Source organism: Boleophthalmus pectinirostris, unplaced genomic scaffold, assembly GCF_026225935.1.
Source record: "Boleophthalmus pectinirostris isolate CB_2022bp ecotype Guang Dong unplaced genomic scaffold, ASM2622593v1 HiC_scaffold_13, whole genome shotgun sequence".
NCBI lineage: Eukaryota > Metazoa > Chordata > Actinopteri > Gobiiformes > Gobiidae > Boleophthalmus > Boleophthalmus pectinirostris.
Window position 1 is genome coordinate 25,739,981 of NW_026571036.1, and position 14,134 is coordinate 25,754,114.

General features: G+C 40.4%; 1 protein-coding gene across 2 annotated transcripts in view; it reads right to left on the bottom strand.

Annotated features, from left to right (window-relative positions):
• Positions 1–14,134, bottom strand: part of phip (pleckstrin homology domain interacting protein) — a 94,892-nt gene that overhangs the window by 58,699 nt on the left and 22,059 nt on the right. For both annotated transcript variants that reach the window (XM_020939928.2, XM_020939927.2), the window contains exons 8-12: positions 8,864–9,085; positions 5,675–5,775; positions 3,791–3,861; positions 3,070–3,170; positions 2,163–2,203 (exon numbers count right to left, since the gene is read on the bottom strand). In XM_020939928.2, the coding sequence (XP_020795587.2) occupies positions 2,163–2,203; positions 3,070–3,170; positions 3,791–3,861; positions 5,675–5,775; positions 8,864–9,085 (536 nt within the window). The remainder of the gene's footprint in view (positions 1–2,162; positions 2,204–3,069; positions 3,171–3,790; positions 3,862–5,674; positions 5,776–8,863; positions 9,086–14,134) is intronic.

Sequence of the window (14,134 nt, forward strand, 5' to 3'; positions counted from 1 at the left end):
ATAATTAAAACAACAATTATCATGTAGCAAACACATTAAGATATAGAGAATTATAAGGATGCACTGATCGAGCTTTTTCAGTTAGGATACAGATACTGATACTAGAACTTTAAACTGACTCTCGTGAGCTTTAAGCCGTGTTCTAATGTTGTTACCTCTTCAAAAACAGAACTGGAGTTGTGTTTTGTTTCTTTCACACGTTTGAGTAACCCTTTATTATTAGTCTGTCTACATCTCCAAATCTCTAAATGTTCTGTTCCACCTTGTGATGTCACGAAGCAGTATTTTTCGAGTTGACAGCTACAGTACATTTACCTTTAGTTCCGTAGAAATGGACAGTTCCAGGGTTGAAATCATCCAAATGTTTCTAGTGAAGGTGTGTGGACTAAATATGCAGGGTTTGTGTGAAAGAAACAAAACACGACTCCATGTATGCGATGAGGAAACAGGTTGTAACATATCAGAAAATTGTATATAGTATAATAGTAGTATAATATGGGCCAGGGCTGCTCAGTTATGGACAAAATCATTATAACGATTATTGAAACTATTACTGTATTTTCCGGGCTATTAGGCGCTCTGGATTATAAGACGCACTGTCATTAAATGGTCTATTTTCTAACTTTTTTTCACAAATAAACCGCACTGGACTTTAAAGGAAACACAGCAGTTGGATGGGTGAGTGGTTTTGTTTGTTTGTGGCGTTCACGGTGACTCTGGGCTTTGTTCAGTTGTGGCGTGTAGGGAGGGTGCTGTCTGGGACCAACGGATTGTCGGTGTGTTCGCAGTGACTCAGTTGTTCAGTTGTGTCTAGAAGCGGCACATTGCGCTCGCTTTTTCGGTTCGTTCCTCCGTTCCGTTCCTCGTCGGCGTGGAGTGATGAGTGTGTCTGTGGGTGTTTTTGGCTGTGCGGTCGCTGTCTGCTCCGTGTGTGTTTGCGTGTTCTGCGGGTGCTGCGGCTTTGTAGTTTACTGAAGTCGTGCAGGGACACCAGAGTGGATTCGTGTATAGGGCGCTCTGGATTCAATCGTTTTTTGATGGGGTTGGAGGCTTAAGAGCGCGCCCTATAGCCCGGACAATACGGTACATACAAAATTGAGTCTTGTGAGCTTTAAACCAGGTTATAATGTTGTTACTTTATCAAAAACAGACCTGGAGTTGTGTTTTGTTTCTTTCACATAGCTTTGATGTCATGAAGCAGTAGTCTTCGAGTTGACAGCTACAGTACCTTTTTACCTTTAGTTCAGAAGAGATTGACAGTTCCAGGGCTGAAATCATCCAAATAATGATTCTAGTGAAGGTGTGTGAACTAAATATACAGGGTTTGTGTGTTAAACTTGTGTGAATGAAACAAAATACGACTTCCATGTTTGTGATGAAGAAACAACATTGTAACAGATCAGAAAATAGTGTAATATGGGCGAGGGCTGCTCAATTATGGACAAAATCATTATCACGATTATTTTAGTCAATATTGAAATCACGATTATTCAAACGATTATTTTTTTGTCACACGATGCATTTATTCTCTCTCTCAAAAAACACTTTTAATAATTTATGCAAAACTTTCAAATTAAAAATAAATATAGGCTACAAATATGAACCTTAGAGCAGTTTTGCGATGTATAAAGCATAAAATGAATAAAATAAACATGAAATAAGGCATAAAAACAAATGTATCCAAAAACAAATGTATCCAAAGTAAACTATATATCCAGCTGTTCTACAATCTCTATATTTAAAACATAAAATACTTATTTATATAAAAATATCCTAACATAAACTTTGTTAAGCTTTAAACTGTTTCAACTCGTTTATACGAGTTTGGAGATTGTTTGACACACAAATTGAAATCGCAATCAAAACTTAATTAATTGCACATACTTAATAAGAGCCTTTAAAACTAAAATTAAATAGGACAAAGCTGATTAAAATGTGTTATGTAGCTGTTACTTATCTCTCACAGAGCACCACAGAGCGGCTTTGTATACATGAAAAATGACACGTTCAGGTCCAACTACTATAGGATATCGTCTGAACCGATATTAGGAAGCCGATATCTGATCCAGCTAATTTTTCAGTATCTATGCCGATATCCAACACCAGTAACAGATCAGTGCATCCTGAAAAGTAATGATGACACTATCAAACATAAAACTCACCTGTCACTGCAGTGGGAGAACTGGATGCTGTCGACCTTGTCCTGGAAAATTACAAACAAATTATTACTTTAAAGTTGCACCATGTAACTTTTTGGATGGGTGCTGTCACCTGTTTGTTTCTATGGAGATGTTATTGCTCAGTGTTCCACAGTGTGACATTAAACAGATCTACTTTACATTTATTCAATTTTATAACTCAAAAATACCCAGAAAAACATTCAGACTGTGAGCGGGGTCGCCTCTCCACAGATCTGACCTGTAACTTGGTCTGGTTTGGTGTTCATGAAGATAGAAGGCTTTAATGCCATACTGTGAAACATTCCAGATAAAGCAATAACGTCTCCATGGAGAAAAGCATTCGACAGACCCTCCACCAGAAAAGTTACACAATGCAGTTTTAAATTCAACATGTTATAAAAAATAAGTGCAGTCATGATTTAATAATTATTCACTATTATTGACCTGGCAACAGTGAAATCCTTACATTCACAGTTCCAATAGGTTGTCAGTCCTCTAGTAAGTGACCAGCTTCAAGAAATCTGATTTGGTGATAAATAAAGTTATTGTGACTTTAGGTTTTGGTTGTTTTTTTTTTTTTTAGGTACTTTTTTGACTATGGATTGCCTTGAGATGTTTTATTTTTTTCTCTAAAATGGACACAATAATTATGTTTTAGTTCTTAAAACGGTTTGTGATCTGAATAATTATTAATTCACCACTTTCATTCATTTTGCTCTTATGTTTCACAAACTGAAATAGACTACAAAATAAAAGTCATGATTTATAAGAATAGATTAAAAAAAAAACTGTTGCCATTTCAGAAAATCTTGGAAACAAATGGATACCCTAAAACATATATGAATACTTTTGTTATTTGTCAACATAAATAAAAAAGTATCAAACTTACTGTGTGTGATTCCAGCTCAGAGATCTTCTCGGGCTGCCCTGAGCCAAAGTAATACACTCTGATGATGTGGTCTGTGCTCCCAGTCGCCAGAAACATCCCACCTGAACACACACACATAATCCAGTTACAGTGGGGTCCTATGAGGGTCATATGGGGGTCCAGGGCTGAGGTCTCTATAGTTTTGGGCAATAACTATCAATAATATTTTGGCACTAGATCTTCATCAGGCAAACAGGTCTCATTTGCCTGATTGTTACGTGCCACAGGTGTTAGGGGGTGGCACGGTAACTGAAAAAGATGTTAAAATAAACCGGGTATGGAACAAAAACTGGAAGTGTGGCGAGGTGAATAAAAGGAAGAATATTTATTACAAAACAAAAGTGCTAAAAAAGATGTACAAAAATCATATAACAATAACATAAAAACAAACAACTAAGATAGCTGCAGCGGTGGACCCACTGGTCACTCTTCTTGTGGCTTTTATACCCCCGCTGATCAAGGGAGCCAGGTGAGGCTGAACAGAGGGGAGGATCTGAGGTGGGTGGAGACAAGGCCAAACAAAACTCGGACATCATCCGTCACACTGATGAAGACCTAGTGCCGAAGTGTCATTGAAGTCCCAATAAAATTCATGATTTACAAGCAGGACGGTGTGCAGGATCTTTCTCTCTACAAGCCCTTGTACAATCAAACACTGACTATTCCAGTTCTCAGACGTTACCTGCGCTGAAGGAGGAGCAGATCATCTGGACTCCAGGTCTGGAGCGCTCTGTGAACTTACTGGGCCTCTGACTGCAAAATATAAAACGGACATAAACATTACTTCAAAGGTCTTATATTATGCAAAAACTTAGCTTAAAGTGTTAAAATAAAGCTTTATGTGTATTTTTTCGGTAGGGCAAAACAGAATATTGGCTTGTGCTGGAGATTTAATGTTGGCCGGTACATCCGTCTATCTCTAATCCCTGGTTTACATGAGAATCACATATGACAGCAGAGGCATCAAGACATCATCTGTTTGTATCTTTATCCACACATATCCATCCAAAACAGATGCACCGAGTCAGAGGTGTGAACAGAGGAGGGAGAGGAGAGGAATGGACTGAGTCTCACCCAAACTTCAGCAACATTTACACACCAATATTTTATGTGTTACATTAAATCAAAACAACTCAAATATGGAGCACATAGTGTTAGTAGAAATCTTAGGGAAATACTGCATCATTTGTATTTTTATCAACACACATTCATATAAAACATGCGCAGTAGGGATGTAACAATATCAAAAAACAATATTTTCACGATATAGATATATTATTGAGATATTTTGTGCAGGTTTACAAAATAGTGAATACTACTTTTTTCTTTTTAAAAGCCTTGGAAAAGCCTTTGGTCCTGTTTTCAAATGAAGAATTAAGATTTAAAAGTGCTTATTAAAAGTTATTTCTTCATGAACTCTGCACTGACAACAGCAAAGGATCATGGTCTATGTAGTTCCCTCTGTTTTTTAGATACCGTATTTTTCGGCCTATAAGTCGCACTTTTTTTCATGGTTTGGGTGTTTCCTGCGACTTATACTCCGGTGTGACTTATATATTAACATTTTCAGACTGACAGCCGCGAGAGGCTCTAGGCTCGTGTGTCAGTATCTAGTACTACTATTACTCCTGTACCACTGTCACTTCACACTCTACTGGGCCTGACACCTGTAGAAAAAGCCGCTGTCTTGCTGCAAATAGTGAAATCTGCAGCTGAAAACAGTAATCAAGCAGCAGAAAGTTTGGAGTGAGCGAGAAACTTGTGAGGGACTGGCGGAAAGCAGGGGATAAGAAGACAGCCACTGGATGAATCCACAAAGCCTGAACTTCAATGACAATCGAAACCATCCTGTCGGGATTCAGAAAGGCCCAAAAAATTCTAACTGGAACTGATGCTGAGTCTGACGACAGCGACACAGAAGAGGAAGCGACGCTCTGTTTACATCATGGATCTATGGTTTATCTCTGGAGGTCGCGCAGAAGCGACACAGACAATGAAGAATTGAATGGATTTAGCGATTTGGAGTGAGATTGTGAGTTTGGTAAACTTATGTTCTGTTGTTTATGGTATAATTATCTGAATAACTGTTAATATGTTACGTTAACATATTAAAGCCTATTCAGTCTGTTGTTCTTTATTTTATTGTTTTTACTATAACTCACCTTTCATGATAAAATGTCGGTTCCTGGTCTCTGATTTTATAAAATACATTTCCCCAAAAAGAGCGTCTTATAGTCCAGTGTGACTTATATATGTTTTTTTCTTCTTCATTGCGCATTTTTTGGATTGTGCGACTTATACTCCAGAAAATACAGTACTGCTGCACCATGGCAAGACAAAGTACACACAAAGTGATTCTGTGCTTTACAGAATAAAAAATACATTAGAATAACAAAGGAAGACAATAGAATCATGATAAGTATTAATTAAATAAGTAAAGAAATGTCCTCCGATATTATTGAGACATTTGACGATAGGATATTTTGGTTATTGTTACCTCCCTAGTGCGCAGTGTCAGAAGTATGAACAGAGAGAAGAGAGAGGAGAGGAATGGACTGAGCCTCACCCAAACTTGAGCGAGCGAGAGTCCCACTGCCAAAAACAGATGGTGCCGTCTGCTCCGGTGGAGGAGAGAAAGCGCTTTGAGCCGCTGCACAGGGGAGAAAACTGAAACACAAACACAAAGAGCTGTTCTGTGTTTGCATGTGTGGATCATGTGTAAGAGTATCAGGATTATAGAAAGGATATTGATTCTTAGTTTGGCCGCTGTTCACTTTGTGGTCAAGTTAAATGGGTCAAGATCACCTCCGTTCGAAACCTACTTCTGTCAAAAAATATTGTACAAATAGGCCAACCATAATTCATCTCGAGCGCTTTTACAGATTTTATAATACATCAGAGGTGGAAGAAGTATTCAATTTTGTTAATTTAAAGTACAGATACCAAAGCAAAAAAAATACTCAAATAAAAGTAAAAGTATTGCTTGAAAAAAATCTACTTAAAAGGTGTAACTATGCAACTTTTTGGTTTGCAGTCCGTCAGCTTCTTGTTTCTATGGAGATGTCATTCCTCTGCCTGGAATGTTCCACAGTGTGACGTTAAACATTTATTCAATTCCAGGTGGTTTTACAGCTTAAAAATACCTAGAAAAACAAACATTCTAACTGTGAGCAGGGTCGCCTCTCCACAGATCTGACCTGTAACCTGCCGTGGCTTGGTGTCAGTGACGATAGAAAGGTTTAAAGCACACACTGAAACATTTTTGACAAAGCAATAACATCTCCATGGAGAAAAGCAGGTTGCGGACCCTCCACCAGAAAAGTTACACAATGCACCTTTAAGCAAAAGTATTAAAGTACCTGTTTAAAAATGTATTTAAAGAGTCAAAAGTAAGGTGCGTAGTGTAAAGTATGAGGTCTAATAAAGCTTTTCATACAGATTTGTGCTGAATTTTGTTCAACAGATACATTTGTATTTGTATATTTAATTATTTAATTTGCTCAAACTATGACCTTGATAAAAAATAAATAAACCCTCGGCTTTTTCAAAATACTTTCCAGTCCTGTTCAAAAATGTAGTGGAGTAGAAAGTACAGATACCTGCTCTCAAATGTAGTTAAGCAAGGGTAAAAAGTATCACCTTTAAAATGTACAGATACCTTTTTTTTTTTATGTTTAACTGCGTTTACTTTGCCACATTCCAGCACAGCAGTTAATAGTTTCACAGACTGTTGAAATCAGAGGAAGTAGTTACTGCGGAGGGACTGACCGTGTTCTGATCATTTCTAATAACATCCATATGATACAAAAAACGATTAAGGGAGGAAAAAAATGTTAATGGTTAAATAGTTGCTGAATGCAGTCATGCAGAATAAACCATGAAAAATAAAGAAGCATGAACAAAAATCTAACTGCAGTATGTGTTTATTACCATTAGCTAAAATGGAACTAAACGCTGAATCAACTTTTTCGCTACTAAAATGTGTATGGTGTGTTAAGAGCATTTTCTACTGTTCTAAGTCCAATTTGGCAATTTCAAGTTCTATGTGACATTACACAAGACTGACCCTGATCACAACCAGGTGTTTCTGATTCAAACACCAGGCTGCAGGGCCGGAGGTAAACTTTTACTTCGAGGGCTGAAATTATCCACATGATTCTAGTGAAGGTGTTTGGACTTTAAGAACAATGTGGAGCACTTCCTGTTTTATCACGTGACATCGCAAGGTGGAACAGAGTCTCAATGTGCAGAGTTTGTGTGTTAAACATGTGTGAATGAAACAAAAACACAACTCCAGGTCTGTTTGTGATGAAGAAACTATATTAGAACAGAGATTAGAAAACAAAAAATCCTCTCTCTCGTATCTGGCTTTCACTCCCTCTCCTCCTTCTCTTTTCCTCTCTTCCTCTCTCCTCCTCTTTCTCACACCCCTCTTGCTCTTCCTCTCTCTCTCCCCCTCCCTACTTCTCTTGATCTCTTTCTCTCACCCTCTCCCCTCCTTCTCTCTCTCCTCTCTCCCAGCCACCTCCCCTCTTTCTCTTTCCCTCTCTTTTTCTCTTCTCTCCCGCTCTCTCTCCACCTCTTGCTCTTCTTCTTTTTCTCCCACCTTCTCTCTCTCCCTCACCCTCTCCCCTCCTTCTCTCTATCCTCTCTCCCAGCCACCTCCCCTCTTTCTCTCTTCTCTCGACCTCTCTCTCCACCCCTTGCTCTTCTTCTCTCTTTTTCTCCCGCCTTCTCTCTCTCTCTCTCATCCCCTCCCCGCCACCTCCTCTCTTTCTCTTTCCCTCTCCTCTTTCTCTCTTCACTCTCTCTCTGCCTCTTGCTCTTTCTCTCTCTCGTCCTCCCTCCTTCTCTCTTTCTCTCACCCCCTCCCCTCCTCTCTCTCGTCTCTCCCTGCCACCCCCTTTCTCTCCCTCTCCTCCTTCTCTTTCCTCTCCCCCTCTCTCCTTTTTTCTCATACCCCCTCTTGCTCTTCTTTTCTCTCTCCCCCTCCCTACTTCTCTTGATCTCTTTCTCTCACCCTTGCCTCTCATTCTCCCTCTCCCCTCCTTCTCTCCCCTCTCTCTCTTTCCCTCTCGTCTTTTTCTCTTCTCTCCCCCTTTCTCCTCCTCTCTCTCTCTCCACCTCATGCTCTTCTTCTCCTTTTTTCTCCCTCCTTCTCTCTGTCCCTCACCTCTTTCCTCTCCCTCTTGCTTTTCCTCTCTCTCCCCTCTCTCTCTCTCTCTTCCACACCTTCCTCTCTCTCCCCCTCTTGCTCTTCCTCTCTCTCTTTTCCTCCCTCCTCTCTCTCTCTTCTCTCCCTGCCACTTCTGCTCTTTCTCTTTCCCTCTACTCTTTCTCTCTTCACTCTCTCTCTCTGCCTCTTGCTCTTCCTCTCTCTCTTGTCCTCCCTCCTTTTTTCTCTCACCCTCTCCCCTTCTTCTCTCTCTCCTCTCCCCGCCACCTCCCCTCTTTCTCTTCCCCTCTCCTCCTTCTCTCTTCTCTCTCTTTTCCTCCTTCCTTTTCTCTCTCACACTTCCACCTCCTTCTCTCTCCACCACCTCCCCTCCTTCTCAATCTCCCTCTTCTCTTTTTCTCTCTTCTCCTCTGTCCTCACTCCCTAAATCTAACAGCGTAACACGGGCCATTTAAAACGTTCTTCCTAACCTGATGTAATCCTTTTTATGGACTAGATCAAATCCACCACAAAAATACAATAAATAAATAAATAAAACATCTCCCTAGAGACCGTAAACAAAGCGGGCGCCTCTCTGACCTGTAGTGATGTGATGGAGGCGGCGTGTCCCTCCAGCACGGCCAGGGGAGCGCACGTCTGCAGACACCAGACTCGGATGGTTTTATCGCAGGATCCGGCGGCGATCATAGTGTTCTCATGACTCACGGCCATGTCCGAGATCTCGGCCGCGTGACCCCGGAGAGTGGCCAGGAGACGCCCGTCGTCTGTGGCCCAGATCTTCACCAGGCAGTCGTCTGAACCCTGAGCGAAATACACACAGACACACACAGGACACGCTGGAGTTATGACTCTGGACAAACTCATGACATCATTCAAAAGGTGCATCATCTAATGTTTTGGTGAGGATCAATCATCTTCTTATTTCCATGGAGATGTCATTGCTCTGTCTGGAATGTTCCACACTGTGACATTAAACAGATCTACTTTACATTTATTCAATCACAAGTAGATTTAGAGCTCAAAAATACTTAGAAGAACAAGCATTCTGACTGTGAGAGGGGTCGCCTCTCCACAGATGTGACCTGTGACTTGGTCTGGTTTGGTCTCCATGAAAACAGAAAGGTTTAATGCCATACTGTGAAACATTCCAGACAAAGCAATAACATCTCAAAAAAAAAAAAGAAAAAGAAAAGTATTTGACGGCATTACATTACAGGTCAGATCTGTGGAGAGGCGCCGCTATTGACAGAAGGAATTATTGTATTTTTGAGCAATACAAACACTTGTAATGAATAAATGCTACATGGAAAATGCCACAGAAAGCAATAACATCTCCATGGAGGTAAGCAGGTAGCGCACCCAGAAAAGTTACGCAGTGCAGCTTTAAGATGAGGGTGGTGGACTATATAACTATAAGAGATTAATTGTTCTGGAAAGAAATAGCTACACAGTTAAAGGTCCTTATATTATGCAAAGTGTACTCTTTGAGCTTTTAGTCACGTTAGAATGCTGTTCCCTCCTTAAAAACACACCCGGAGTTGTGGTTTGTTTCATTCGCAAATGTTTGAGTAATTCTGTATTAGTTAGTCTACATCTTCAAAGCTCAAAATGCTCCGTTCCACCTTGTGATGTCATGTAGTTATAGTTTTCATGTTAACAGCTCCTTTTCCCTTTTGTTCAGTAGAGATTGGCAAATCCAGGGCTGAAATGATCCAAATGATTCTAGTGAAGGTGTGTGCAGCGCTGTCGTGGTAACAGCAATTGCAATACCACCGTATGATCAGTCACACCATATGAGGGTCCATGTGACCATGGTAGCTGTATTTTGCATGTTAATGAGGCTCCATGCACATGCCCGGCAGAATATTACTGTTCTACTATGAACAAATTCATGTTGACGTGGCTCTGAGCAAATGGTTCAAATACTGGGACCTGAACCTGTGCACATTAAGGCTAATGTGTGGTGCGTCACTGCAGCTGGCCGTGGTATCTGCGGGGGAGCACCTTGTGAACATGAGGTTTTGTTTGCACATTGTGTTAAAATGACCCTTTATGTTACTATTGACACTAAAGTGCAGGGTTTAGGAGATGTTTGAAATAACCTAGGTACTTATTGGACAAAACACACATAAAAGCTTTTAGTGGAGTTTGGGACTAAAGCACCTGGACCATGGAGCGAGGAGCACCTGACACAGCAGCGTGTACGTGCTCTGGATGCTCTGGATGTCTCTGTCCTCTGTGTTTGATTTGTGTGTATGATTCGTGAGCTGTCTTGTTCACACTGGGGCATCATTGTCTATAGTTATAAAAATATTCATAAAGTGTCTGCTTCGTGCACACAGGACACCGTGCACCTCTTTCTCATCTCTCACTGTTTTTATTTGGAGTTAACTGCATAAGGACTAAATCTGTCCTCTTTGTGCAGGTAACACAAATACAAACGTTAACGTTTAACTGTGTTAGATTCAATGATGTGTGTTAAACATGTGTGAATGAAACAAAAACACAACTCCAGCTCTGTTTGTGATGAGGAAACAACATTGGAACACAGATCAGAAAACAGAGTCATATGTTCCCTTTAATATTTTCATAATCCTGTCTGTCTCACGAGCAGCTTAAGTGTGATTTTTCCAGCTACTTCAAATCACTCAGTTGTAAATAAATGAATGCACATGAGAAAATATGGGGTGTTGTTTAGAAATGGATGAAGTGTACATGGTGTGTTGGAGTGTCAGGCTCGTGTGGAGAGAACAGTGCAGAGGAAGACAAGTGGAACATGTGATGGAGCCTGAGCAGAGTTATTTTTACACATTATTCACTGGATTTAATGAAGCGACTCTCAGCCTCACTCAGGATCTCAACAGATTTTCCCAGCACTGAGACAGTCGCCTCTGCTATACAAGTACCTCTCTTTCTCTCACTCATCCTCTCCTCATGTGCTGATTTCTCTTTCTCTCTCTCTCTTACTATCCACTCTCCTCATCTCTTGTTTTCTCTCTCTTCTCATGTTTATTATGCTTTATGATTGAATTTATTTGGATCTCCATTAGCGACAGAAAAAAAAAAGTCCAATCAGACAATTACAAAAGACAAAGTCAAGACATCACACAGAACAAGCATAAAAACACAAAATCTCTCTCTCTCTCCATGTCTGCCTTTCACTCCCTCTCTTCTTTTTCTCTCTTTCTCTTCTATCTTCTCTCTTCTTTCTCTCCTCTCTCGCTCTCCTCCCTCCCCTCTCTCCTTTCTCTCTCTCCGTCTGCCTCCTCTCACTCCCCTGACACCCCCCGTTTCTCTCTCTTCTCTCTCCCTCTCTTCCAGTCTTACTCTTCCTCTCTCTCTCTCTCTCTCACCCCTTCTTTTCTCTTTTTCTCTCCTCTTTCTCTCCTCTCTCTCCATCCTCTCCTCCTCTCTCCCTTCTATTTTCCTCACTTTCTCCTCCTCACTCCCTCCTACTCTCTTCCTCTCTCTCTTCTTCCATCTTTCTCTCTCTATTGCTTTCTCACCCTGTTCCCTGTCTCTCTCCCCATCACCCCCCCTCTCCTTTTTCTCTCTCTCAGTCTCTCTCCTCCTCCCTCTTTCTCCTCCTCCTCTCTCTCGGTCTCTGTCTCTTCTAAACTGAGCCCAGCAGCTGTAGATTCAGTACAAATGAACTCATCTCTGCTTGTGGACAAACTCTTGGGTTGTGTCTTGGCAGAGCTCACAGCCCTAACACTCTGTCCCATATTTTCTTATAATGACGCACTGTGTACTGTGTACTGCGTACTGTGTACTGTGTACTGTATACCCTGCACCGTGACCAGTTTTGTATTTATGCTGATTTGACTTTAGTGGAAAAGATGTCACACGTGTGTTTATACTGAAAGAATATTTGCCAGTTTCCAGTATGGACACAACAAAATCACTTTCTAGAGTCACAGTTAGTCACTGTTGGTGAATGCTTTCTGGTGGAGGGTCCTTCAAATGCTTTTTTCAATGGAGATGTTATTGCTTTGTCTGGAATGTTTCACAGTATGGCATTATCGTCATGGAGACCAAACCAGACAATTCAGTTTAATTCAGCAAAAAACAACCTGGAGTTGTGTTTTGTTTCATTCACACATTTTTAACACACAAACCCGGAATATTTAGGTTGAGTTCTTCTCTCAGACTGAACACTGTGTTCCACTTTGTGATGTCATGTGGTAATACAGGATGTGCTCCACTGTGTTTTTAAACTCCACACACCTTCACTAGAATCATTTTGATGATTTCAGCTCTGAATTTGTTGATCTCTACTGAGGTAAAAGGTAACTTCTACCACTACACGACATCAGAAGGTGGAGCAGAGCATTTTGAGTTTTGCAGATGTAGACAGACTAATAATAAAGTGTTACTCAAACATGTGTGAATGAAACTAACCACAACTCTAAGTCTGTTTTTGCTGAGGACAGGAAATAGCGTAGTACGGCTGTGCCAAGAATTGAAAGGTCGATAGATCATGAGCTCTACTTTAGGTCGATCTTGATGATATGACATGTGTATTTTAATCATTTCTACATCCAATCATGTGGCAGTAAGAATAATTTTGGCAGTAAGAGCACGTGGTGCTGATGAGGATTCATGTGCCCTTGTGCCACAACTCTTCTTTGTTTCCTTACGTGTTCACAAGTTTTAACTTAACCTCCTAGGACCCAATCTCTTGCATGGTTTATTGATTTCTCTTTGTTATTTGAGCTGATTGGGATCTGATGAGTGCAATAATAAAGAATTATATTGTTATAATATATTTATATTTTAATATTTAAAAGTCCACATATGATATATAAAATATAAATTTTATATTTTAATCATTTTAATGGAACAGAATAAAGTCACAACTGAATCATGATTTGCAAATTAAGTGTCTGAACAACCCAAAATGTGTTGGACATGTATGTCCACACATACATGGACGCCAGGTCCTAGGGGGATACATCTGCACAATGTGACTAAAAGTCCAGTGTCTCCGTCTCTGCCTCTCTCTCCTCCTCCCTCTCTCTGTTCCAGCTGCAGCCCCTCACCTTTTCTCCTCTTCCTCTCCTCTGGTGCTGCTCATCTTTATCATCTAAGTTACGAAATTAAATGACTATTTTCTCACAATTTATGAGTGAAACTTAAGACCACAGTTAGTGCACGGACATCGCACATGTTTCTGTTGATAGCAGCAGTGCACACGCGCTCGTGTTTCTGCTGTTAAAGATAATGTACACACTTTTAGGTTTCATATATTGTACAAACTCATCACACAGTTTAAATGTGAATTTCTCAGGAATTATTGGTCCTTTCAACACGAAATAAAAACTGTTGTGATTCTGACACTCTGGCCTCTATGCCTGAAGTCCACATGTCTATGTTTTCAATAAGATGGAAAATGGAATTGAAAATAGAAACTGAGAAATATTTTTTCCCATATGGTCCAGCCCTAACTCCAGTTCTGTTTGTGATGAGGAAACAACATTATAACACAGATCAGCAAATAGCGTCATATGGGCCCTTTAAATAATAAAAAGCAACAGAGCTAAGAGCTCAGATTACTTCACACTAAAAGTGACTGGGGTTGAGGAGTGAAGTCAGTGTAATGTAAGAAACAGCCCTCGTGTTGTGAGTGTGTGTTTAAAAAGAGGCAGAGGGGAGACAGCAGACAGAGGCTGAACATGGGAGAAAATCTTGTGTCCTTTTTATGCGTGGAGCTTTAGTGAGACTGAGCCTGTTCTGAGCTGCAGTGTAAATGAAGAGAACTGTGAGAATTCTCCACTATCCCCTTTGAATAGACATGTCACCGTGTCGAAACTCAAAGCTGCAATGTGAGAGCAAATATTGTGATTTTAA